Source organism: Vombatus ursinus, unplaced genomic scaffold (assembly GCF_900497805.2).
Source record: "Vombatus ursinus unplaced genomic scaffold, bare-nosed wombat genome assembly UNPS02000582.1, whole genome shotgun sequence".
Taxonomy (NCBI): domain Eukaryota; kingdom Metazoa; phylum Chordata; class Mammalia; order Diprotodontia; family Vombatidae; genus Vombatus; species Vombatus ursinus.
The window spans coordinates 5380920-5407326 of NW_020940360.1; the positions used below are offsets into that span (position 1 = coordinate 5380920).

The 26407-nt window shown below is 39.2% G+C and overlaps 1 protein-coding gene across 5 annotated transcripts in view; it reads right to left on the reverse strand.

Moving 5' to 3' along the window:
- Window positions 1–5145: 5145 nt before the first annotated feature.
- UBE3D (ubiquitin protein ligase E3D) overlaps window positions 5146–26407 on the reverse strand; it is a 202517-nt gene continuing 181255 nt past the window's right edge. For 4 of the 5 annotated variants that reach the window (XM_027855266.1, XM_027855284.1, XM_027855274.1 and 1 more), the window contains one exon: window positions 5146–5821. In XM_027855266.1, coding sequence (XP_027711067.1) covers window positions 5685–5821 — 137 coding nt within the window. In that variant the 3' untranslated portion in view covers window positions 5146–5684. The remainder of the gene's footprint in view (window positions 5822–26407) is intronic. The other variant, XM_027855294.1, reaches the window with a different exon arrangement.

The window sequence follows — 26407 nt, forward strand, 5'->3', positions numbered from 1 at the left end:
ATTAGAGAAGGCAACATCTCCCAATTTTCAAAAAAGAAATGAGAACACAGACTATAAGTTATAGGCCAGTGAACCTGACTTTGTATCCTGGGAAAATGCTAGAATGAATTATTAAAGTAGTTAGTGACCATCCAAAAATGAAACAATGATTGCCAATAGTGTGAATGGAAAATGAGTGCTGTGAAATTATAATGACCAAGCTCAGCACTAAAGAAGAGATATGAGAAAGCACCTTCCCCCATTTTTTTTCCCAATGGTGTAAGACTATAGCATAGAAATGCATGGAATATCAGGTTTTTTTCATTTTTTTTAATATGTTGCTTAGTTTCCCTGAACTGTTTCATTTTCCTCCTTTTAATTCTCTAATATAACAGATGGCACTTGGAGTAGAGGGCAAAGGCAAGGCATGCATTAGAAAATGTAGGTGATGTAAAAAAGGCATAAATAAAATTTATTTAAAAAAAAAAAACCAACCCTGGAGTGTGGAGAAGTGATCTTCAAATCCCTTCACCTACTCTTTTGGGGCAGGGTGGTACAATAGATAGAGTATCAGGCCTGAAGTCAGGATGACCCATCTTCCTGAGTTAGAATCTGGCCTCAGACACTTACTAGCTGTGTGACCCTGGACCAGTTATTTAACCCTGTTTGCCTCAGTTTTCTTATCTGTAAAATGAACTGGAAAAGAAAATGGCAAGTTACTCCAATATCTCTGCCAAGAAAACCCCAAATGAGATCACGTAGAGTCGGACACAACTGAAAAATGACTAAACAACAACAAAATCCTCTGAGGAGAGAGATCAGACTAAATTTTGACCATAGTAGACCCTTGGCTATTAATAACTGTTGATCGATTCTAAGGAGTTGGATTGTAAAGAATTAAATCATGAAGAGTTAAATATTTAACTCAACTTTCTTCATAGGATGGGCTAGTCACATGGTAAAAGCAATGGGTGATAGGTGGACAATTCAAGTATTCCACTGGTATCCCTCTGATGTCAAAAGGAAGGATGACCCTAGAACACTGGAGGGACCCCCCTTTGTAAAATCTATGGGCGGACTTACACAAGTGTTATACAGGACAGGCAGACAGAGATAGGATACAATCTGCACCATTGGAAGCAACACCCAAATACATAAGATCCCAGATGCCTTTGAGTATTCTTAATTTCACCAAAATCCTTCCTGCTTGTTTTGATGCTTCTTTAAGGTACTTGGGTTATTCTGGATTCTTGAAGGTTATGCTACCAAGGCAAAACCTCTGTCAATTCCTTCTAAGCTGGGAAGGCTTTGAATATGGGACATACTGTAGGCCTGCTGTTTGAGGACCAGCTTAGCTAAATTCTCAGAAGTTCGTTATTAGGTTGACCATAAGGTGAGCTTCTGGTTCACGGGACCTCCTGAAAACCCTCAACTGAGATGGAGTGGAAGAGTTCCTACATTGACAAAAGTATAGATCTTTGAAGTGCTACACTTCAGGGGTAAAAGTACTGCCTTCTTCATTTTAAGGAAAACTGAGGTCAAAAAGACAAGTAATGGATGAATATAGAGAAGTATGGAAAGACTTACATGAATTGATACAAAGTGAAGTAATCAGAGCCAAGAAACAATATATACAATGATGTAAATAGAAAGTCACCACAATTAAAAGTAGATGTTACAGGGGCAGCTAGGTGGTGCAGTAGATAAGAGTACTGCCCTGGAGTCAGAAAGAGCTGTGCTCAAATCCAGCCTCAGACATTTACTAGCTGTGTGACCCTGGGCAAGTCACTTAACCCCAACTGCCTCAAGAAAAAAAAAAGTAGATGTTACAAAATGACCAAGCATAGTCCCAAAGAAGAGAGATGAGAAGATACATCCTCATTCCCCACCCATTCCATGCACGCACATATGTACACACATACCCTTCTGCCGAGGTATGAAATAAATAGTTTTGGAACACTATATTCATTGTCAGATTTTTTTTTAATATATTGGGGTTTTTTTCCTTTTCAAAAATATTATTTGTTATATAGGGATGCCTCTCAGGGAGAGTTAAAAGGAATACAGGGGGAGATTTAAGTGTTAAAATTTTTATTTTAAAAAATATAAGTAGTAGAAAAGTAGCGGTAGGGACAGAAAGCAATAGAAAAGGGGCATTTGAGAATAAATGAATAAAAAATGTGAGGGCAGAACCAGAATCAAATTCAATGAACAAATTCTGCTTTCCTGAGAGTCAGTAACAATGAAAAAGAAATAAGGATTTACAACATCCAGAAAATTAAATTCTCTAGTATGGAGAGATTTAGTAATGAACTTGATAGCTAAGAAGTTTGGTTTTCTGCCCCCCATCCTTCCTCAATAGAGGAAGGCCTGTGGTACAGTGGAGAGAGCACTGGCTCTCAGTCGAGAAGATGTGAGTCAAAATCTTGTCTCTGATACTTAATACCTGTATGACCTATCTGGGCTTCAGTTTCTTTATGTATAAAACAAGGGAGTTGGACTAAATGGTCTATTAAGTCAGTTAATAACCAATTATCAAGCACCTACTATGTGCCAAGCACTCTGCTAAGCACTTGTAATAAAGAAAGGCGAAAGACAATCCCCGCTCTCCAGAAGCCCACAATCTAATGGGGGAAGATAATAGGCAAACAACTCATACAAACGAGATGCAGACAAGATAAGCTGAAGACAATCAATAGGGGAAGGCACTAGAATTAAGGGGGTTAGGGAAATGGGGATTTCATCTGAGATTTGAAAGAAGCCAAGAAAGCCAGGAGATGAGGAGGGAGAGAATTCTGGGCATGGAGGGTCTTGTGTGGAACCACAAAAACGCCAGAGTCACAGAAAACATAGGGAGGGTGAGGGAAAAGCAGGATAAGGTATAAGAAGACTGGAAAGATAAGAAAGGGTCAGGTTATGAAGGTCTTTCAATGCTAAAGTGAATTTTATATTTGATCCTGGACATGATAAGGGAACTACTTGTGTTTATTGAATGACAGGGAGGGGTTGATAGTGACCCGATCAGATCTGTACTTTAGTAAGATTAATTTGACAGCCGATGGAGAATGGACTGGAGTAAAAAGAGACATAAGACAGAGACACCAACAAAAAGGCTACTGCAATAGTCCAGGCATGAGGAGACGAGAGCCTACATTGGGATGGTGGCAGTGCCAGATGAGACAAGGGGGCACACGCAAGAGATTTTACAAAGGGAAAACAGGCAGAACTTGACAATAGACTGGCTATGGGGAGTGACAGTAAGTAAGGAGTTGAGAGACACTTAGTTTGCGAGCCTGCATAACTGGAAGGAAGGTGGTGTGCCCTTAACAGCAATAGGGAACTTTGGAAGAGGGGAAGGTTTAGAGGGTAAGATGAGTTTATATTTGGACACATTGAGTTTAAGATGGGACATCCAGTTTGAGATGTCCAATAAGCAGTTGGAGATGGGAGATTGGAAGCCAGCAGAAAGATTAGGGCTGGATGAGTTGATCTGAGAATCAGCAGCATAGAGATGATCACTGAATCCAGGAGAGCTGATGAGACCACCTCGTAAAACAATACAGATGGAGAAAAAGTCCCAGTACAGAGCCCCAGGGGACATCCACCTTTACTGGATATGACCTGGATGAAGTTATAGGAAAGGAGACTGAGGAGTGGTCAGTCAGACTTTGGAAAAGAATCAGAGTACTGTCATGAAAACTTACAGAGAAGAAGGTGATCAATAGTGTCCAAGGCTGCAAAGGTAAAGAAGGATAAAAATTGAAAAAGACTATTAGATTTGTCAACTAAGAAACCAGTGGTTACTTTGGAAGGAACCATTTTGGTTGAATAACAAAACATTAGCCAGATTGTACAGAGTTAAAAAGGGAATGGGGCACCTAGGTGGCTCAGTGGATAGAGTGCCAGGCCTGGAATAAGGAAGACACATCTTTGTGAGTTCAAATACAGTCTCCGACACTTACTAGCTGAGTGATCCTGGGCAAATCACTTAACCCTGTCCACCTTGATTCCTCACCTGCAAAAGGAGCTGGAGAAGAAAGTGACATAAGGCATCTGAGAGATATGAGATGAAGAGGGGAAAAGAGGGAGTTCTTGTCAAATGGCGTCCATTTTTTCAATAAAATATAAGGCAAAGTTCTAAGTAGAGAGGGCAGGGGCAAGGCAGCCACAGGAGGTTTGAAGAGGGATGAAAAAGAGTGGAAATAGCTGCAAGAGTGGTGAGTGGGATAGTGAGTTAATTAGGAAAATGGAAAAGGACTGCCTTGCCATATTGTGGTAAATTCTAGATCTAGGATCCATATGGATGAAATTATGCATCCCAGAGAACTGAAATAAGATCCTGTCACTTGCCCTGGAACACATGAATAACAATTATTTTTACATAGGAAGAAGGATGAGATACACATGTATGTATATATTGGGTCATCTGGACCACGCCATTGCTAGAGGGTAATACAGGCATACTTCAGCTAAAAATTGGTTCAACAAAAACATGATGTAGGGAGAAGCAACATTTAGGGGCAATTAGTTCCATAATAGAGAAGAGTAGGGCCATAACGTCCCACGCAAGGACTGTCCTGAGAAAGAAGTTAAAGGATAGGGGAAGAGGAACAGGGGTTAATCTGGCCTATTCCCTCTGGTCACATCATTGCTGTGACTTTTTGTAGACTTTAGTTATAAGGTTTTAACAAGATTATTGTGAAATTGCAGGGGTATGAATATGTTTATTTGTTTTGCTCAATCATACTTATGACAATTACTCAAGTATAGTTAATACTCAATTATACTTATATATTTATAACTATTGCATAAAACATAATTATTGTTCAATTACGCTAAGAGGAGAGAGTTTCAATGTAGGGGGAAAGCTTGTGGGTAGTAACAGAGATATAAAAATAAAAAGGGAAGAAAAGTGGGCAACAAATCTTTTAAAAAAAATACACAGAAGAAAAAGAGCAGTTCAGAAAGAGACACAGAGAGGGGAATTTTTTTTTCCTACTTCATTCCTGTGTTAAATTGAAAATTCACTTTAAAAACCAACTGTACATAATGGAAGTTAACAGTTTCGTGTATGATCCTTCTTTTTAATTTTTTATTGCATATCAAAATGTTTGTTAAGATAACAATTTTAAAAACAATATATTTTAAAATTATGAGAATAGGGGCTATGTTATAAAGGTTACTGCAATAGTACAAAAAAAAGTAATATAGGAAGGAAACAAACAGATTAGGCATCATGAAAAATGGTTTAACAAAACATGCAGTTTACTTTTTAATCTGATGACAATAGCTAGAAATAACCTATTTTCTTTTCTCCTTTCAAAACAAAGCTACATCTATGATGCTCTTTAAAAGTCTGCTTCTCAAAATTTGTGGCACTCAAATCTCAGCCCTCCCTGAATGATGTCCTCATGGGCTGTCTCTTAAGCTTCCATACAGGACAGATGGGTCCCCATTAGCTAATATCCCAGCAACCAGCCCTATTCCTTCCAGGTGGTGCTGACGCAGCACAGACCCAAATGTCCTTCTCTGCAGGGGTTAGGGAGGTCACTTCTGTATCCATCTCCAACTTCTGACAACCCACAACTGTGAGTTTCTTCAGAGCCTTGGCTTTTCAAAGGGCCCAACTGAGAACTACTCCCATGGGAGGCATATTGCCAAATGCAAACAAATACACAGAAAGAATTAAGCAGGATGCTTTCCTTTTATAACTTAACCCCTTTCTTCAAAATAGCTGCCTGCCACAGAGACACCTGGCCCCTTTGAAATGCATTATGTTGGAAAGTTGTTTTGCAGAGAGGGGAATGCCGGACTCCAACAATCACATCTTCAAAAAGGCCACCTGTAAAAGACAGAAACAAATCATAAAATGTTTTACTTACAAATTTGACAATGTTTGAATTGAACATTCAATCAAAGTCAGCTCCATCTGGTCAGCAAGGGTACACACTAATCTACAGAAGGAAAAAATAAATAAACAACCCTACACTTTAAGTGTGCAGTTTTACAGTAACATCCAATTAGATAGAGCTTAATTAATGAACCACAAAGCAATTAAAAATGATTAACGTATCTTTTAAAGAAAATATGGAGGTTTTTATTGACACTAAAGCTGTGCTCCCACCAAATAAAATTTTTCTACTGACTCATATGATTCTTTTGAATCTTTTGGAAATATCCATAGCTGTAGAAATGAATGAGGCAATTTCGAGTCCTCCTCACCAGTAAATTACATCCACCTAATTCAGTTCACCCTAATGTTTTTAATCATGTTTATTGTGCTTGTCAACAAGAACATCTTAAAATCAAGTGTTTATTAAATTTTTATTTCATTTATGGCCTCTACACAGGGCCATTTTCAAGCTATTTAACGAGGATCAGGTAGGATACTTTCTGAATTTCTAATGGTGTTAACAACCTGCCATAGCAGAGAAACGGAATTGTAAACATAATCTATTCAGCCACACAGATTTATGGGAAAACATGAATTAGACTACAAATTCAGACAGGGATAGAACCTGGAACTATGATTTCATTGCTACAGTAAGCTTCCATTGAGGAAACTAACTTTGCCAATGCAGGCTGGTGCCTTCTTTGCAAAACACAGCCTTAGAGAGTCGCCTAGAATAAAACACAGCTTTATAGAGTTGCCTAGAACAAAACACAGCCTTAGAGAGTTGCCTAGAACAACATACAACCTTAGAGAGTTGCCTGGAACAACATACAACCTTACAGAATTTCCTAGAACAAAAACAGCCTTAAGAGAGTTGCCTAGAACAAAACACAGTCTTAGAGAGTTGCCTCAAACAACATACAACCTTACAGAGTTGTCTAGAACAAAACACAGTCTTAAAGAGTTGCCTAGAACACTGAGAAGTTAAGTTACTTGTCCAGGGTCACACAGTCAATATGGATTGAGACAAGACTTAAATCTAGGTCTTCCTGATTCCAAGGTTATCTCTTTATGCATAATGCTGTGCTGTAATTTCAGAAAGTATACCAACTGAATAGTAACAGAAATGCAGATTCAAGGCATGGGTTCAATCAACCAACTAACGAAGCATTAATTAAGTGCCAACTATCTGCCAGGCGTTCTGCTAGGCATTCAGGATACAGAGGCAAAAAGTGAAACAATGAGAAATAATCCCTGCTCTCAAGGAGTATACATTCTATCAAGAGGCACAACATTTAAGTATATGTAGAAAAAAAAATCACATAGTTATGTTAAAGTAATTAGAAACAACAGGCACTAAAATTGGGGCAATCAGGAAAGATATAGTATAAAAGGTGGTACTTCAGCTGCATCCTGAAGGAAGAGAAGGATTGCATGAAGAAGAGATGAGGAAGGAGTGCATTCTAGGCATGGGAAACAGACAGACATGTAAGATTTGGGGTGGGGTGGGGATAGAAACAAAAACAATGCAATTGGTGAAGGACTCTGGAAAACCTATTAGAGCCAAAAGGAAACTCACAAAATAAATCCACGGAAGCAGCTGAGATCACCAAGCAAGACAGAAGAAATATCCATGGTGACTGGCATGACCTGGATGAAGAACCTTTTTTTCTATTTTTTGTATTGTTGTATTGCTGTTTTCTATTTGCACTGCAAACCTTTACAGACCACTACCACTTGATGAGAGGTCTCTTTTAACAAAGTAAAATAGTTAAGTAAAACTAGTATTATAGCAACTTTTAAACACTCCCATGTCTCTCTTCCTCTCTCTCTCTCTCTCTCTCTCTCTCTCTCTCACACACACACACACACACACTCATTAATAGAATTTAAATGAATAGAAATCTATTTTCTCTGTCTCCCACCTCCCAACCTCATAAAAAATTTGGAAATGAAAAAACAAAATTTCTTGTAACAAATATGCATAACTAAGTAAAAAAAATTCCTCAATGGCTATATAAAAAATTATGTATCCCTCAATCTGCACCCACCCTGTCACTGACATGAATAGCATGTTTCATCACTGGTCCTCTACAATCATGAGTGGCCATTGTATTGATCAGGGTTCTTACAGTTTTTAAAGCTGTTTGTTTTTCAGTGCTGTTACTGTATAAATTGTTCTCCTGGTTCTGTCCATTCATTTAATTCATCCATTTATAAAAGTCTTCAGAATTGTTCATTTTTATGATATTGACGTTATAGATATAAATTAGTCTTCTGTTTCTGTTTATTCCATGCTGCATCAGTTCATATAAGTCTTTCAATGTCTTTTCAAAACTATTTCTTCATGTTTTTCTACTCAATAGTAATTTATCACCCGTACTATGTGCTATTTTATATACTATATAATTATATACTATAATTTGTTTATCTCTTCTTCAATTTATGGATTTACTATTAGTTTCCAGCTTTTTTGCCACCATGAATAGAGCTGCTATAAATATTTATATATATATAAAGGGCCTTTTCCTCTTTCTGTGCTCTCTTTTGGACACAGGCCCAGCAGTGGCATAGCTGGGTCAAAGGGCACACACACTGTTAATAACTTTTTATGCATAATTCCAAATTGTTTTCCAGAATAGCTGGTGAGTCATTCACAGGCTGACCAGTCCAAAGTGCATCAATGAGCCTATTTCCTCACCGCCTCCCTGTCATTGATCACTTTCCTTTTTTGTCATTTTTCCACTCCGATGGTTGTACGGTTAAAAACCCTAGAAAACATAGGAATAAATAGGCATTTCCTTAAAATGATAAGTAGTACATAAGCTAAAACCAAAAGCTATCATTACTTGTAATGGAAATAAACTACAATCTTTTCTAACAAATTGAGAGATGAAATCAAGATGTCCATTGTCACTACGTCTATTTGACATAGTACTAGAAATGATGGCTACGGCAATAAAACAAGAAAAAGAAATAGAAGGAATAACCATGAGTAAAGAGTGAACTAAAAATTTAAATGAAACAATTAATAACTTCAGCAAAATTTCCAGGATATAAAATAAATGATCAGCATTTCTTAATAATACCAATAAAACTCAGCAGGAAGAGATAGAAACATTCTACTGAAAATGACTACAGAAAGTATAAAATACTTGCGATCCTTCAGCTTCAAAAGGGGAACAACAATACCTATACTACTTTCCTTACAAGATTTTTGTGAAAGACAGTCTCTCGTAAATTTTAAAATGCTATATAAATGTGAGCTCTTAGTGTTGCTGTTATTATCGGCATTTTAGTATTGTTATAGTAGTGCTACAGATTAGTCTTCATTTGGGAATTTCTATAATTCTGGGATGGAATTCTAGGGGAGGCAGAAGGATGCACTCACAAGTGGGGAGAAGGAAAAGGATCAGGACGTGCTTTTTGTAGCAAGCAGCACTTGAGCTGAGCCTCAAAAGGAGCTAGAGATGAGGCAGGAAGGAGAGCATTTCAAGCATGGGGTTCACTGCTCCCAAGGCATGCTGAAAATCGTTACATTACAGAAGAATAACACCCCCTTACAATAGTGTCATGCTTTGCAATTTCCTGAGTATTTCTCACCTATCTAATTTGAGCGTCACAGCCACTTTGAGGGAGGCAGAAAGAGAAAGACAGGGAGGGAGAGAAGGAAGGAAGGAAAGAAGGGAGGAAGGGAGAGAGAGGGGGAGGAAGGGAGGGAGGGAGGGAGGAAGGAAGGAAGGAAGGAAGGAAGGAAGGAAGGAAGGAAGGAAGGAAGGAATTATTAAGTACTTACTATGTGCCAGGCACTGTGGGAATACAAAATAAACAAAAAGAGAAACAATCTCTACCCTGAAGGAGCTAACTTCTTTTAGGGGAATGCAACACACAAAGAGGAGCTGAAAAGGGAAAGGTGCTCGGTGGGATATAACAGAATTTCTATTCCTAAGAGAAAAGTTAGAAAAAGCAGATAATATTCTAGAAACTGAGAGATCTTTGGTCTTGGTTTGTGACCTACCATGAGAATTTTTATTTCTTTTGAACAAACCTTGCTGTGAGCTCGACCCTAGAGTGAAAACAGCCAAACAGTCTCCATTCCAAAGCTGCAAAAGGCTGGCTGTGATTTAATTACATAACTATGAATAAGAAAAAATGCAGGCTCCAGACAGAACTCTTTGAAAAGTTGATCCAACAAGTCTTTTCTCACTTATAATTTCTATGATTCAGCAATCCCAGTACATTACGTATGTGTGTATGTTTTTTTTTAGGATATAATAATAAGAAACCATAATCATCCCTGAGAACAGGTAACCATCCATTGCATTTGGGCTTCTTTTCTTTAAAACGCTATGAGTTAACACATTTTAAATGCTGATTTTGTATTCCCTAGCTCTTATCCATTTTCAGGAAAAATTGCCTTCCCTGACTGCCATTTATTTTAAGAGAAGATAATTTGATTTTGTTCCACTGCACTGAGAAAAATCTCTGCATTTCATCTTTCCAGCTTTACCCTCAAAAGTAAATGTTTCAAGGCACTTGAAAATGTAAGAATATGGCTGTAGATTTTTAGGCTTTGTTGCTGCTGAAATATATGGTCACCAAGGTTTGCAAAGATGCCAAGTAAAGTAACCCAGCATGGCAGCTGGAGTGCCAAAGTGAAAAGTCAGGAATATCTAGATTCCAATTCCATCTCGGACACCACGTGACCTTGGGTAGGTCATTCACTCAGACTCTCTAAGCCTCAGTTTCTTCATCTATAAAATAGGAATAATAGCACCCTCTACCTGATAGTGGTGTTGTTTGCAAAAATCAGATGAGACAAAATATATGTCAAACGCTTGGCAAACCTTAAAGCACTACATAAACATGAGCTGCTATTCTTAAAATTAGTCTTGTTTCTTCCCATCTAATAATCAGGAGAGTTCAGATAGAAATAGTCTGGACTGGGATGCAGGTGGATAAAGTGACCGCTTTTTATAACTGAATGGAAATGCTGAAATGTAACGCTCAACTTTTACAGGTTCCCGGAAAGCATCTTGCGGACAAATGCAGAAGCAGACAAGAAGACAAGAAGGATAGGTACAAAATGAGCTCCATCTTGCTCCCATGTTTTTTGCATTTTTTTTGTTTTTGTTTTTGTTTTATTCCTTAAGCTAGGTCTCTACATTTTGAGAGCTTTTCATTTCTCCATAGTCCAGAGGTTATTATTAAACATTTATTATAACTATTAGCATAGGCATCTTATTATTCTTAACACTTTCTTTTTTCTTTTTTCTTTTAGACAAATGCTAAAACTTAAAAATAATAAGAAAAGAAAAATAAACATTATAAACTTAAATATTCTTATCACTTTAATGGAATTCAGATAGGAAAAGACCTGGGACTGGTGAGTATCTGCCCAACATTTTTAATGTTCTATGGACTATCTGGGGAGCAGGTAGGCGGTGTAGCAGATAGAATGCTGGGCCTCAGTCAGGCAGACTCATCCTCCTGAGTTCAAATTTGGCCTCGCTGTGTGATCCTGGCCAAGTCACTTAACCCTGTTTGCCTCAGTTTCCTCATCTCCAAAATGAGCTGGAGAAGGAAATGACAAACAAACCATTCCAGTATATCTGCCAAGAAAACCCCAAATGGGATCACAGAGAGTTGGATATGACTGAAAAACAGCAACAACAACAATGGACTAGTTGCATGGATAGAGAAAATAACTGGTTTTATGGTCAAATAAAAGAATTACTAATCAGTATTTATATGGTGCTTTAAAGTTCTCCAAGGTGCTGTGATTTCGTTTGGTCCTCACCACAACTTTGCGAGTGAGGTGCTATTTAGTATCCCCATTTTACAGATGAGGAAACTAAGTATGAGAGAAGTTAAATGACTTGCCCAGGGTCCCACAGCAAGGTAGTCAAATCTTAACTGACTCTAAGTCCAGTGCTTTTCACACTGCCCCAAGGCTGACTAAAAAGAAAGTATAAAGTTTAAGTCATCATTAAAAGCAGCCTTCTTCCATCATGGCATATAAAAATAATAACAATAATAGTGATGATGATGTTGATATATTTGTACCTAAAATTCTGCAAAATGATTTATTTTTTTTTTACTTTCTCTCATTTGGCAAACAATAATAGGGCTGATATACGGTCAAATTAAAAGCGATGCTTTGAAAATTCCAGTATATATGTTTAACATTTGAAACACCCTGAAAGTCCTTTAATATCAATAGTCATAAACTTGTATGATTAACTTCTACTTAATAATATTTTGAAATTTCAATGAGAAGAACTCCTTTGCTGCCAAAGTCGACTGCACCAGATAACATTAGCATCTTCTGCAAAGGCGCAGAAACACCTCAGTATGTGCTATACAAACTAGATAAAATTACAATGCATTGAAAAATATGAGTTTCATAAGTTACAGGGGTGGGTGGAAAGGGCGTTTTAGAGATAGACAGCAAGGTTTCTTTATAATGGCATTGTGTACTTAAAATCTTGAAAAAAATTTTTAAAAATCTACCACATTGTGATGTTCATATTCATCCACTGAAAGCAATTCCAAATTACATACGAAGATTGATCTAACTTGGAATCAGATTGCCTTTTCTTAAGAAAAAACTGCAGTGCACCTGCCTGAAAATCCAGTTGGGGTGCCAAGATTTCACATCCAAAACAGTGCTCTCTGTTTTGTCTTTTTTAAAAATAACTTTGTAGGTATATGCTATGGAATGACTGCTATGCAATACTGGTATAAAAAAGTACTGGAAACAGAGTAAAAAATAAAACAGAAAGTAGAAAGAGTGTTAGGCTTGGAAACAGGGGAGACAGGTTCAAGCCCCAGCCCTGACACTTAATTGTGTGATAAAGGGAAGTGACTTAAGTTTTTGGAGCCTCAATTTCCACATCTGTAAAACAGGGATCATAATATCTGTACTACCAACTTCTATTCCCCCAGTTCCAGAAAGGGAAAGCAAGGCATAGGGGACAGAGGGCCATCTTCAGAGTGATGAGAACCTGGGTTCAAATCCTATCATTGATCAGGGCTGACTGTGAACCTGGCTAAGTCACTTAACTCTCACTGCCCTGAGGAAAACAGGCTCTAATCTATATTGGAATTTCTTCTTTGGGAGTCTGTTTTTTGCCAATGAAATCACATGCCTGGTCCCACCCAAACAATAATTTATACTAGTAGTATATACTTCACAGGATAGTAGTGAGGGCTAAGAGAGACAATGTATGTAAGATGCTTTGGCACCATAAAATGTCAGCATTTTTGTTATTATTTAAAAAATTATCAATTTAATTCAACAAGCATTTACTACATAACTGCTATGTGCCTGGCACTGTCCTAGGCCCTACTATTTGAAGATAAAATCAAACAGTTTCTTTCATTGACTCTCTCTCTATTCTTGGTAGAAATGTCAGGGCCTAACTATGGAATAAAGCACATGCTTATATGACACAGTCACTGTGTTGATTCTGCTAGAATTTGTTGTAAGAGAGAGTTCTGCTGGGGTGGAAGGGTCTAAGTGGAAAAGTACTAAAAAATTATAATGATGAAAAAAAAAATCTCCAAAACTTTCAAAAACTACATGGAATGCAAAGGATAGGATAGGATGATGAGTAGGTAAGACAGTTTGGTTGAAACAAGAGTGTGTAAATTGGACTAAAATGTAAGAAGTCAAGCTTCTCGCCAAGATGGCTGCCTGAACGGAAGGCAAACCATCAAGCTACCATAAATCTATTCCAGTAAAACCTTGAAGTTCATATCTGACCCATTAATGATCAATAAATCCAATGAGGAACCACAGTGAATTATTTCTTCCACCCCAGAACTACACAAAAAGTCAGCCAGAAGTCTGCAATAAATAGGAATGGGGGTTTTATTTGCCAATAAAATTAGCACCAATGCTGGGGCTTCTCACAGTGAACAGAGATGGCCAGCGGCATGTTTAGCCTGTGAGGCTCTGGGTCCAGAGGCATCCCCCAACAAAGCTATAGAGTGATCAAAAATTCCTCAAGGTGATCAGAGAGCAATAGGGTGAGGACCTTGGAAGGCCCAGGGCGCAAGAGATCGTGGTAACCAGCTGGCTCAGACCAGGACATCCCAAGCCCAGGGGCCCTAAGTTATTAACTCCTAAAGACAGGAATGACTAACTGTAACAGCTGAAAGCAAATACTCAAAGGGAGAAAAAAAGGGATTTTTCATAAGGACTACATAGGAATACTAAAAAGAAATGATGCTATATAAAAAAAGAGTCACTGTAATATTTTTCAAAATGAACAAGAGGAGAACAGAAGGACATTTGGAAGAAAGCACAAACAGGAGAGTTTGGAAAGTAACATATAGAATTAATTACATAAATAAAAAAAAAAACACCAAAAAGTATGAAATGAAAATTCACAGTTTCATATAGAATGCTCTTTTTTGTTTTCTGCTCTGTATATGGAAATGTTTTGGGCTTTTTTTTGGCGTTTAATTTTAGATTAAAAATTTTAAGTGTCACATAACATTCATTATACTTTAAAAAATCAAACTGTATGATATAGAAACTCCCTGTTTCATATAGAGTCTTCTTTTTTTCCTTTTGCTATGTATATGATAATGCTCTTTTTTGGTGTTTAAGTTCATTATAAAGCAAGAAATTTTCCAAAGCTAAAAAAGACTGGTGCAGAATAAAGTAAGCAGAATAAAAGAACAATATGCACACACAATGACAATTACGTAAATGAAACATCACAAAGAGGTGGCCAGACTCAGTGCAATATCCAATCTTGGTTTGGAGTACATGGGATAGAACACACCTCCCTCCTTTTCGTGGATGGAGGGAAGGGAGGGAAAGTTATAATGTGACACACACTATCAGCTGCAATAGTTTTATTTGTTGTGTTTCTTTGCTACAAGAGAGGATTTAATCATGTATGCAGTCATGGGGTTGTGGGTCTGTGGTGGTTTAGATAAGGAAATGACTATGTAAAAAGAATTAAAACTCATAAATAAAAATGAAAGAAGTCTGCATATGTATATGGATCAAAAATGCATAGACTAAGGAGTTTGTATTTTATCCTAAAGTCAATAGGGGACCTCCTCTATTTTTTTTTTTTGAGGCTCCCTCTCCTCACGTCACAAAGCAGGGATCTTCCTCTACTTTATGCACTCCCTCCACAAGTATTTCCATTCATTAATGGAAGGTATGTTAGACTTGAGAGTTAAGACACAATAGGACTGCCAGACTTGACTTCTAATTCCAAATCTGACACCTACTAGTTGTATGACCCTGGGCAAATCACTTCTCATACCTAAGCTGGAGTTTCTCATCTTAATCACAGGGTTGTTATAAGTAAAGCACTTTGTAAAACTCAAGACATTATACAAATGGGAGGTGTGATTAAAACACAGGCTTTTTATTCTGTTGAAAAGAGATCAAATATTTCCTTTGGTTAGGGATGGAAAAAATAAGTTACCAAGTCATGACCATGAGCCCAGAATTGTTGGCTTCCTTCAAGTCTCAGCTAAAATCCCACCTTCTGCAAGAAGTCCTTCCTGATCCTCCTTAATGCTAATGTCTTTCCTCTGTTGATTATCTTTAACCTTTACTGTATATATCCTGCCTGTACTTAGTTGTATACATGTTGTCTCTCCCATTAGAATGTGAGCTTCTTGAGGGTAATCTCCTTGCCTTTATATGTATCTCCAGTGATTAGCACAGTGACTGGCACATAGTAGGCACTTAATAACTGCTTGTTGACTAACGGGTAATTTCTGATATTATTATTATAACATTTATACGGGGAAAGCAATGGACTCTAACATATTATAGCCTTCTGGATGCAGTTTGTACCCAACAAAGATGGCTGGTATATGGAAAACTTCCTACTCACAAAAGAGAAGGACAAGGAAAGGATTCAAAGGAGATTTTGCTGAGAAAAGTAGGAAAACATATGAGTACCATAATAATGATGAGCAGCAGTTCTCTGGAGTGCTGACAGCCTTCCCTCTCCTTCCAATTCTGAGAAAAAACTGGCCTAAAGGAACATCAAGTATTACTCCTCTTTGAGTGCATGGTTTCACCATGAATTCCAGGGTGAAAAGAAAGGTAGAAAGAGAAAGAAAAAGGAAGGAAGGAATGAAAGCAATTGAAAGGGAAAGAGGAAAGAAAAAAAGAAAGGAGGGAGGGAAGGAAGGATGGAAGGAAGGAAGGAAGGAGAGAAAGGGAAAGGGAAAGAAAGATTAAATGTTATTGACAGGAGGCCATGGCTATCCTGTCTTATGGATAGAACAGGATCTATTCAATCCTATCTATACTGGCCGCACGCCGACCTTCTGCCAGCCGTACGCCGGTACCCACTCCTTCTATAAGGAGCACACTACCAGAGTCTTACTCACTCCCGAGTCTTCGGTCCTCAGCCGGATCACCACACAGAGACGAGCCATCGGGAGGCGCCAACACCAGAGCTTTATTCAGAGGCCAACACAGCAAGCCATCATAGCAAGCCCAAGCAGCAAGGCCAGAGCAACAGGGCAGGAGCCAGGCGAGCGAGCGCGTGATCTGACCACGCTTGTTCCTAAAAACCTACCTAGCCCCTCCTCCCCAGCCCTCTTACTAGCCAATGATTGTAGGGTCAGATACCGGAAGGGGCTGTCTGAGTTTAGCACACCAAGGGGGAGGGAGTGACGTAGGAGGCCAGGACCGGATATAGGAAGGAGGCATCTGGGAATGGCGCATAGACAAGAGTACGTGACCTAGGAAGTCAGACTCAGGAGGGGTCTAGGGTCAGTGCTGCACAAAGGGACCCAGGAAGTCAAGAAGGTCACAAGAGGCGTCTGGGGATGACATTGCATATAGGGAGGGGACTAAGCAGAGGGAACTCAGTCCTCTGCCGTCCCACTCCCACGTGGCACTGCCCCTTGCCTCAGGAGCTCAAGCTCCAGCTCCTTCCTTGTACCCAGCTTATCTCACAAGCACCGCCCATTGTCTCAGGGCTTCTCCGTTTCCAGCCCATCCCAGTTCACCACGACTCTGCCTACCACAGCCCCTGCCTCGACTTCCAAAATACCCAGATCTTACCCTACCCTTGCCACAGTGCCCAACCTGGTAGCTGCCAACATCAGACAGTCCCTCACACCTATCTATGAAGAGAACGCTGCTGGATGCTGAATGAAGAAAACCTGGGTTCAAATCCCATTTTTGACACTGATTAGCTATGTGACTCTGTGTAAATGAATACAGGCAAGTCATCTAACTTCTCTCCAACTCTGGCTCCTCATTTAGAAGTCTTCAAACAAAGGCTAGATGACCATATGTTGGATATTCCTAATGTGGATTCTTCTTCAAGCAGGGGAAGGCCTTAACCAAAAGATCACAGATTCAGAGATAGAAGGGAATTTAAAGGCCATCTCTATTATTTTACAGATGAGCAAACTGGGGCCAGGAGATGAGGAGTGAGTTGCCCACAATCATACAGGTCATATGTAAAAGAACTAATATTTGAACTCAGGTCCTTTGGCTTCATATTCAGTCAGTAAACAAGCATTTATTAAACACTTACTATATGCCAGGCATTGAGCTAGGGAGACAAAGAAAGGTAAAAAACACAGTCCCCTTCTTTACACTGTATGATACTAATAAGGCCCTTTCCAATATAGAAATTTTGTGATTCGGTGATGATAATACTTGTAGTTCCTCCTACAGCATGGGGTTATTGTGAAGCTCAAATTAGTTCATTTATGTAAATGAAAATTAGTTACTATAATTTCATTTTATTTGTCTTCCTAATTTTCCATAAGCTGTAACATATTCTTTTTGTTATTGTTGTTCAGTTGCTTTCAATTGTGTACAATTTTTCGTGATCCCATTTAGGGGTTTTCTTGGCAAAGACACTGGAGCGGTTTACCATTGCTTCTCCAGCTCATTTTACAGATAAGGAAACTGAGGCAAACAGGGTTAAGTGACTTGCCCAGGGTCACACAGCTAGTAAATGTCTGAGGCCAGATTTGAACTCAGAAAGATGTCTTCCTGACTAAGGCCCAGCACTCTATCTACTGTACCACCTAGCTACCCTAATATGTATGCCAATTTACACAAAAACAAATTTTTAAAACCTTTTTTGCCTTCTCCTTGTGAAATAGTCCAGGTAAATGTAGCTGTGACAACCAAGCTAGGTATGTCACTCATTGTGTGTGAGACACATATGATGCGTGGGGAGAGGGGAAAAATACAATGGAACTGGGTATCTTCTGACAGCCTGTTTAAGAAAAGACATCATATACTAAGGCAGGTTCACAGACATGAATGGAAGTAAGTCTTGAACATATTCTCACCATCCATCTTTTCCCAGCTAAGTGGACTTGATAAAAGCATCAAAGGTGTTATTGTAATGCAAAGCAATCAAGTTTTTAAATTACATTTTCCAAGGTTTCAAACCCACAAGATCAAAAACTTATATAGTGGTAAGCCTGGTGGGGGGAGGGGGGAGGAAAGGTATACCTCAAAACATATTGCCTTTTGATAAAACCTACTTGTATGGGAATATTCTTATAAACCCTGCTTGGATGGTGAGAGTTACAGTGTAAGATTTAATATATTCCAGGAACAAAGACTATATTATCACTTGTGACTCAAGAGATTCTTTTAATTTAGTATTTTTAAGGAATATGTGGGGCTTTTGCTTAAGACAGACCAAAATAAAAGAGATATTTCTTCTCTCTTGGATTATCTTGGATGTTATTTCTAAAGCGGCTATTTTGTTTCTATACTACTGGTATGCTTCTGCCTAACCAAAGTTTAGAAGAAAATCATTAAGACAACCAATAATGGATGAGGGGGGAAATGTACTGGCAAGTTAGCTACATCATCAGATAAATGAAATCTCTTTGGAAAGATTTGCATTTAGCATAGAAAAAGTTTTAATAAATAATAAATGGTTTAGGGAAGGCATTTAGCACTTAATGCAGTTTTATATAGCTCTTTACTTAAGTCTTTTGTTCAGGAGCACACAAACAGAAAAAAATGAAATTCAGAAGTTACTTTTTTAAGGTTTGAGCAGAATTATAAATTCCAGGGTCAATGGAATAATGCAAGTGGTATAAGCCCCATCAGGGCACAAGGCAGTTTTCTACAATAGATATGACAGGATTCTGATATTTTGATTGATTTTTTTTTACCGATAGCCTCATTATCCAGCTCTTTCTAATTTTGGTTGTTTATCAGAATAGCAATCAAGATCAAAACCGGCTTCAACTAGGTAAAATAGTTTCGGAACATGTGTCATAAAATAGAAGAATGGTAGTTTTCAGGGTAGAAGCTGAGGGTCTGTACTCAAAAAGAAAGGGAACAGCTGGTTTTGGAAGTATACTGGTGGTTAAGATAGTGCTTAAGAATGGAATTTGCATTTCTGGACCAATCCTTAAGAGAGTAGACCTAATGAGGTCTAGTAAAATATACATTTGCCTAAAATTTTAAAGATCTGGTTATAGAAGTTTTAAACTAAAAACAGAAAAAGAAGGAGAAAACTTCCCATATATATTACCAAGTAGGATGCTAGAGTTTCAGGATAGTAGCACATAAAACATAGGAAGAAGAAAATCCATGAAAAGGACCAGCAATTCATGGGAGAAAAGGGGCAGTAATATTAACTTGCGGTATCCTGTGTGTACATGCAAATGGAGAGGGTAAACTAGAAATCTTATACAAGGAAGTAAATTCAACCTCATAGGTATTCATCAAGACCTGATGGGATGTAACTCATGATCAGAACAAGACTAGGAAAGGGCGTATCTTATTCAAAAGGAATAAATTCACTAAAAAAAAAAGTGGGGAGAAGGCAGACTATAATCATATATAAAAAGCAGAGAGAAAATCCATGAACTTGAAGAAAGATACACAGTGAACAGTATTTGAATGAGAACAAATAGAGAAAGAAAAGCGACACTGTGGTTGGAGTATACTACAGACCACCAGGCCAAAAGAAAGAAATGGATGATAAACTAAAGAAACAGGTCACAAACCTGGCATCAGGTGTGGATAGGGGACTTCATCAATCTGCCTGTCTGCTGGTATTTTCTCTGCTGAAAGCAGAAAAGGGAGTGTTTTTCTTTGTGCTGAGTGCTTAGCATAGAACTGGGTCACATAGAAAGCACTAGATAAATGCTTATTGATCACTGATTGATTGATTAAAGTGGTATAAGGCCTGGTGACCACAGCATTAAATTTAGAGCAGCTAAAAGGTGTAGGAGGTTAGCCTGGAGAAAAGAAGACATAATAGTTGAAAAACTTCAGACTACAACTTTTTAAAGAATTCAAAGAAAGAGCAGAGAACACCCCAGGTTGATCACAGAAAGATCTGGGTTCAAATCTTACCTCAGACAGTGACCATGAGACCCTGGGAGTAACTCCCTTAAACTCTCTAAGCCTCAGGTTCCTCATCTGTAAAATTACAGGGTGAGACTTGATGAGCTCTAAAGTCTGTTCCAGGCTCTAAATATAGGACCTCATTATCTGAAGGCTATTATACTGAAGAAAGATGACATGTGTTTTTCTAGGACCCAGAAGTTTAATTCAATGTAATCGACATTTCTCCAGTATCTATTCCGTGAAAGGCAATATGATCTAGTACTAATGATGATTGGGGCAGGAGAGGGTAGATTACAGGGAGACACATTTCAGCACAACAGAATAAAGAAAAAACTTGGTCACAATCTGAGCTGTCCAAATGTGAAATGGACTTCCTCTGGAGTTAGTGAATGGCCAGACACAAGAGATCATCAAAGTAGAGGCCATATAAACAATTTCCAGGAATGAAGTAAAGAATCCTATGCAGGTAGAAATCAGACAAAGGTCTTACCAACTCAGCTGCTGTAAAGGGTGGTAGAGCTCTCTGAAAATGTTAAGTACATAATAGCACGCTAACTCTAGTGATTCAGAGGCCACTGCAATTTAGCCAAGTAAGAACAGAACTCTTTGAAGTAGGAAGAATGACACAGGGCATACAGCCAAGGTGACTCACCACTCTCTTTCAGGAAGAAATCCAGGGAAGGTCACAGCTGTCTTCAAAATCTGAACTAGATAAATTTATCTCAGATGTGAGTTGCCTAGCTTTTGTAGGTAGATGTCCAGCCAGCTAAGAGTTGTTTTTTTTTTTTTTTTTTTAGTGTGATCATGAATTTCATTGCCTACTGAAAAGTATCAGACTAACTTTTCAACTATACGTCACTCCCACTCCAAGGAAAGCAGGGAAGTTAGGTCAATAGAGAGCAGGAGCTTGGAGATCTGGTGTTACCTAAAACACAGGCTGACTGACCTTGATACATTCTAGGTGGAATCTTAGCCAAGTATAACTCTCACTTTCAATATAAAATCTGACTCAGGGAAAATTAAGCCCCGGCTATGGGAGTAGATTTCCCCAAAAAACAAATCAGACATTGGGAAGGTAAATGGACAATGTTTAATTCTAATATCTGTCCAGAGGGCTCTTAAAGTAATGTGCTCCCAGGGGACAACACATTTTTCAAGTGTTGGGAGTATCAACAGCAGGTGTCTGCCTTTCTTTCCTAAGACTGATCTTTGAGCTCAGGATGGAAGAACACTTACAATGCCAAATATCTCTTCCTGAAACTGAAATTATACCCTTTGTATGAGCTACCCAAGGGCTGCAGAGACTATACATGCTATATCCTATTTTACAGTATAATCCTATATCCGCATAAAGTGTTTTGCCTGTGATGCTCCCAATATTTATTTTCAGCATTCAAGACCATAGCCTCCTTTTTTATATACAGAACAGGTAGCAGGTAGATGGCATCAAATGTTGGTTTTGGAATCAGGAAGCCCTGAGTTTGAATCCTGCCTCAGATATTTACTAGCTTTGTGACCCTGCGAAAGTCATTTAACTTCTCAGCCTCAGTTTCCTCAATCTGTAAAAAGAGGATGATAATAATAGAACCCAACTCACAGGGTTCTGAAGATCAAATAAGATCATAGGTGTGACCTGTTTTTTGCAAACCTTAAAGTGATAACTACAATTAATGTTCCCTGGGTGAAGGGACTATTTTTGCCTTCCTTTGTATACCTAGCCAGCACAGACTAAATACTTAGTAAAAATTTGTTAGGTGGTACAGTAGATAGAGTGAAAAACCTGGAGTCTGGAAAACTCATCTTCCTGAGTTCAAATCTGGCCTCAGACCCTTACTAGCTGTATGACCCTGGGCAAATCACTTGACCCTCTATGCCTCAGTTTCCTCATCTGTAAAATGAGCTGGAAAAGCAAATGGCAAATCACTCTAATATCTCTGCCAAGAAATGAGGTCACAAAGAGTTGGACATGATTGAAAATACTTGTTGACTAACAGTGCTTGCCACACATAAGCACTTAATGTTTGCTGGTTTGTTTAATTGATCATATAAATCTGACTAATTAGGCTTTCACAAGTCAATTACCTGGGTAGTTCAGATAAAGATAAAGGTAGTATGATTCAAGAATCAATTCCACAAAATGCAACTCTGAAAAATAGCAAAGTGCCAGACAAGAGTAGCAACTATGTAAGAAGCACTCCACAAAGTCCTTCAGTCACTAACTTCCTACCTGTAGATGCCTCTTGGTCACAAGGAATGAATGAAAGAATGATGGATGATAAAGCACTTAAGTGCTTTCTTTGGTCCAGGCTAAGTTCTGGGGATACAAATACAACCAACCAAGGTGGTTCCTGCCCTAGGAACTTACATTCTGATGAAAGACCACACAACCCCTAGGTGGGGCAGTGGATCAATGCTGGGCCTGGAGTCAGGAAGACTCATTTTCCTGAGTTCAAATCTGGCCTCAGACACTTACTAGCTATGTGACCTTGGGTAAGTCACTTCACTCTGTTTCCCTCAGTTTCCTCATCTATAAAATAAACTGGAGAAGGAAATGGAAAACCATTACAGTATCTTTGCCAAGAAAACCTCAAACGGAGTCACAAAAAAGTCAGACATGACTGAAATGACTGAACAACAACATACAACATAAAGGGAAGGGAACATGGTAACATGGTAACATGGAACATGGAACATGGTAACGGCAGTGGCAAGATTAAGAAATGATATGGAGGTTATGGAGGTCTTCTGGGCAAGATAAGGAGAGAGCCCAGGGACCCAGGAGTAGAGTGCAGGGGTTCTATGGGAAGGGGTTGAGGAGACTTTGGGTTCTAGTCAATACAAGCAGAGCTCAAGATCTTGAAGGTCTTACCAAGGTGAAGAGGTTGATGGACAACATATTTGTTGTCTAAGGACCAGAAAGCCAAGCTAAGTTCAGAGAGTTTCATCACCCCAAGGTTAGAACACCAGATAATTTTTTTTGGATATTGCAAATTACATATATAACATACTTAGGTAAATAAGTAAGGTTCTTAACCTTTTTTATTTAAAGCACCCTTTTGGCAGTCTGGTAAAGTCTATGGATTCCCCAGAATAATGTTTTTAAATAATAGAAGAAAACGCTAAATTTCATTTTGAAGCTAATAAAAATAAAGATGTATTTTTTCCCCATCAAAGGTCACCAATTCCCTGAAATCTTTCCACGAGTCCCTGGGGGAGACATAGACGCCAGGTTAAGAAGCCCAGGCACAAAGAGTTTGTGGCTCAGGAACCTTTAAGTTCCGAAGTACATGCAGTACTACGCTAGGTAATGGGAGAAATATTAAGATTAGTAAGAAATGGTTCCTACCTTCAAGGAGCTTACCATCTACTGGGGATATAAGAGAGAAACACATACCTTGATAATAAAAAAAAAACCAAACAGAACAAGATAAGTGCCCAAGGAAGATATACAGTGCTATGTGAGGTTTAAAGGAGGGTCATTTCTGACTAGGAGATCAAAGAAGCTCTAGGGAGGAGATGCCATTTGAGCAGGGCCTTGAAGGAGGAGGAGGAATTCCAAAAACTGAGATGGGGAGAAGAAATTCTGGTCAAAAGAAATAATGTAAGCAAGGGCTTGGAGTGCAGAAAGGTGAGAGATGTCTATAGGGGACTGCACCCTCATCTCCTCTCTCCACCATCAAAGTACTCACCCAAACCAGGTATTCTGCCCTGGAGTCACTTGACTTTCTAATAGGTGAGCCCATGCTTTGCATTATCAGTCTGACACCTGGCCTCTTTCCACTTCCCCTCTCTCTACATCATGCCACTGTATGTATATAGACTCCCTCCCCCTTTCCAGATCCCCTTCCAGAGAACGTTCTTTAAAAGTATATTTTATTTTCTTGTATTTGTACCCCACGTACATCAAAATTTCAGGTGAGAAGAAGCCTGGAAGAGTTAGGATCCTCAAGAAGATCGGGGTGAATCTAGTAAGATAAAATGAAGCAGGGATGGATGTGAAATTTTATACTTGGAAACTCAAACTCAACAAGTATAAACTAGAGGAGGCATGGCTAGACTGAAAAATATGGGGGAGGGGGTCCTTGATCCCCACTGGGTATGGGCTGGACAAGATGGCTGCTAAACTCCATCCCAATTCTTGAATTCTGTGATTACTTGGGTCTCAGTTTCTTAATCTGAAAAATATGGGGGCCAACTTAGATGATCTCTTAGGTAAGGTCATCTACATCTCTAAGGTCATCTAACTACTACCCTTCTGGGGACAGTAGTTAGATTATTTAGTAGATGAAGTGCTAGGTCTGGAGTAAGGAAGATCTGAGTTCAAATCCAGTCTCAAGTACTTATTAGTTGTATAAGCCTGGGCAAGTAACTTAACTTCTGTGTGCCTTAATCTACTAGAGAAGGAAATGGCAAACCACTCCAGTATCTTCGCCAAGAAAATCCTATAGACAGCATGGTCCACACAGACATGTCTAAACAACAACAAGGTCCCTTCTGCCTCTAAGTTTAGGATCCACTGTCATTACGCACCTTGTGGGAAACCAGGTATGTTCTTCTAGATCTATAACATCGAGATGAATGCAGAGGCAAGTGTAAATAGGAAAGTATGAACTTGTTCCTGGTACTAAGTGTATCATCAGAGGGAGGTGAAATGTTTATTTCCTAGGCTACATCTCACTGTCTTCTTCAATAATCCTCTACCTTCAGCTTGGGCTGGGATTCAGGCTCTAAGGAACCAGGCTAAGGGTGCCAGCTTACCTCTGGCCTCAGGCTGATTAAAGCTCTCTACCTTTCCCCTCACCCAATTTTGGACATAGAAAGTAGTTAAGACTCTAGGCTGTTCAATAGATGAGTCATTCTCACTTGTTTTCTCCCACTCTCCGCCTTTCTAGGGCAACCATTCCCACAGTTGCAAAGCCTGGAAATCCCCACAACTCTGAGGGATCTGCTGGCTCAGTCAGTCAACAAGCATTTATTAGGCACTTACTGTGTGCCAGGAAATGTCCTAAGTACTGGGGATACCAATAGAAGAAAAAAGAGGAGAGAGGAGGAGAGGGGGAGGGAGAGGAGGGGAAGGGAGAAAGCAAAAGGGAAGGAGGGGAGGGAAGAAGGAGAAGGAAAGGAGGGGAGAAGGGAGAAGGGAAGGAAGAGAAAAGGGAAAGAGGGCAGGGGAGAGGGGAGAAGGGAAGGAGAGGAAGAGAGAAGGAAGGAGGGGAGGAGGGAAGGGGAGAGGGGAGAAGGGAAAATGGAGAAGGGAAGAAGGGGAGGGGAGAAGGGAGAAGGGAAAGAGGGCAGGGGAGAGGGGAGAAGTGAAGGAGAGGAAAGGAGAAGGAAGGAGGGGAGGAGGGAAGGGGAGAGGGGAGGAGGAGAGGAGGGGAGAGGAGAAAAGGGAAAAGGAAAAGAGGGGAGGGGAGAGGGGAAAAGGGAGAAGAGAAGGAGGGGAGAAGGGAAAGGGGAGACAGCAGAAGAGAAGGGGAGCGGAGAGGTAAGAAGAGAGAAGGGAAGGAAGGAAGGGAAAAGGGGAGAGGGAGGAAGGGAGGAGGGAAAAAGGGAAAAGAAAGAAAAAGGGAAAAAGAAAAGAAAAAAAGAGAAAAGGAGAAAGGAAAAGAAAACCATTCCCAGCCTCCATGGAGCAAACATCTAATGAACTCCCTCACTTTTGTGCACAATGATGAAAAGTGTGTCTGAAGCCTACAGAAGTAGCTTGGGGCTTACCTATGTACATGTTAGTAGCAGAGAAATAGGGCAAAACAGAAACTCTTTACAGAGAAAGACCCTAAGGGAATGAAAACAGCCCATCTTCATGTCTGATATGAGTCAAATGGTGGTAGGGTGGGGAGGGGGAGGTGCTGAGGCTATGTTCAAACTAATAAAATAGCATCTGAGTAGTTCTGTGTCCTCTCTGTCATCTCAATATTAAACCCAGGCAAAAGGCTTCTCCCTTCATTATTTTTTTTCTTCCTAAGGGAAAAAAATGGTTTTAGTCCAAGCCATTTATTTTGTAGATGAGGAAAGTGAGAATTTAAGTGATGATCTCCACAATCAATTCATGATAAAACCAGAATTAAAACTTAGGACTTCTCTTCTCTTCTACACTATGGTGTGGCCTATCAGCTACCTGGTATTGTGGATAGAAAGTTAGACTTGGAGTTAGGAAGACAAAAATATCTGAGTTTGAATCCTGCCTC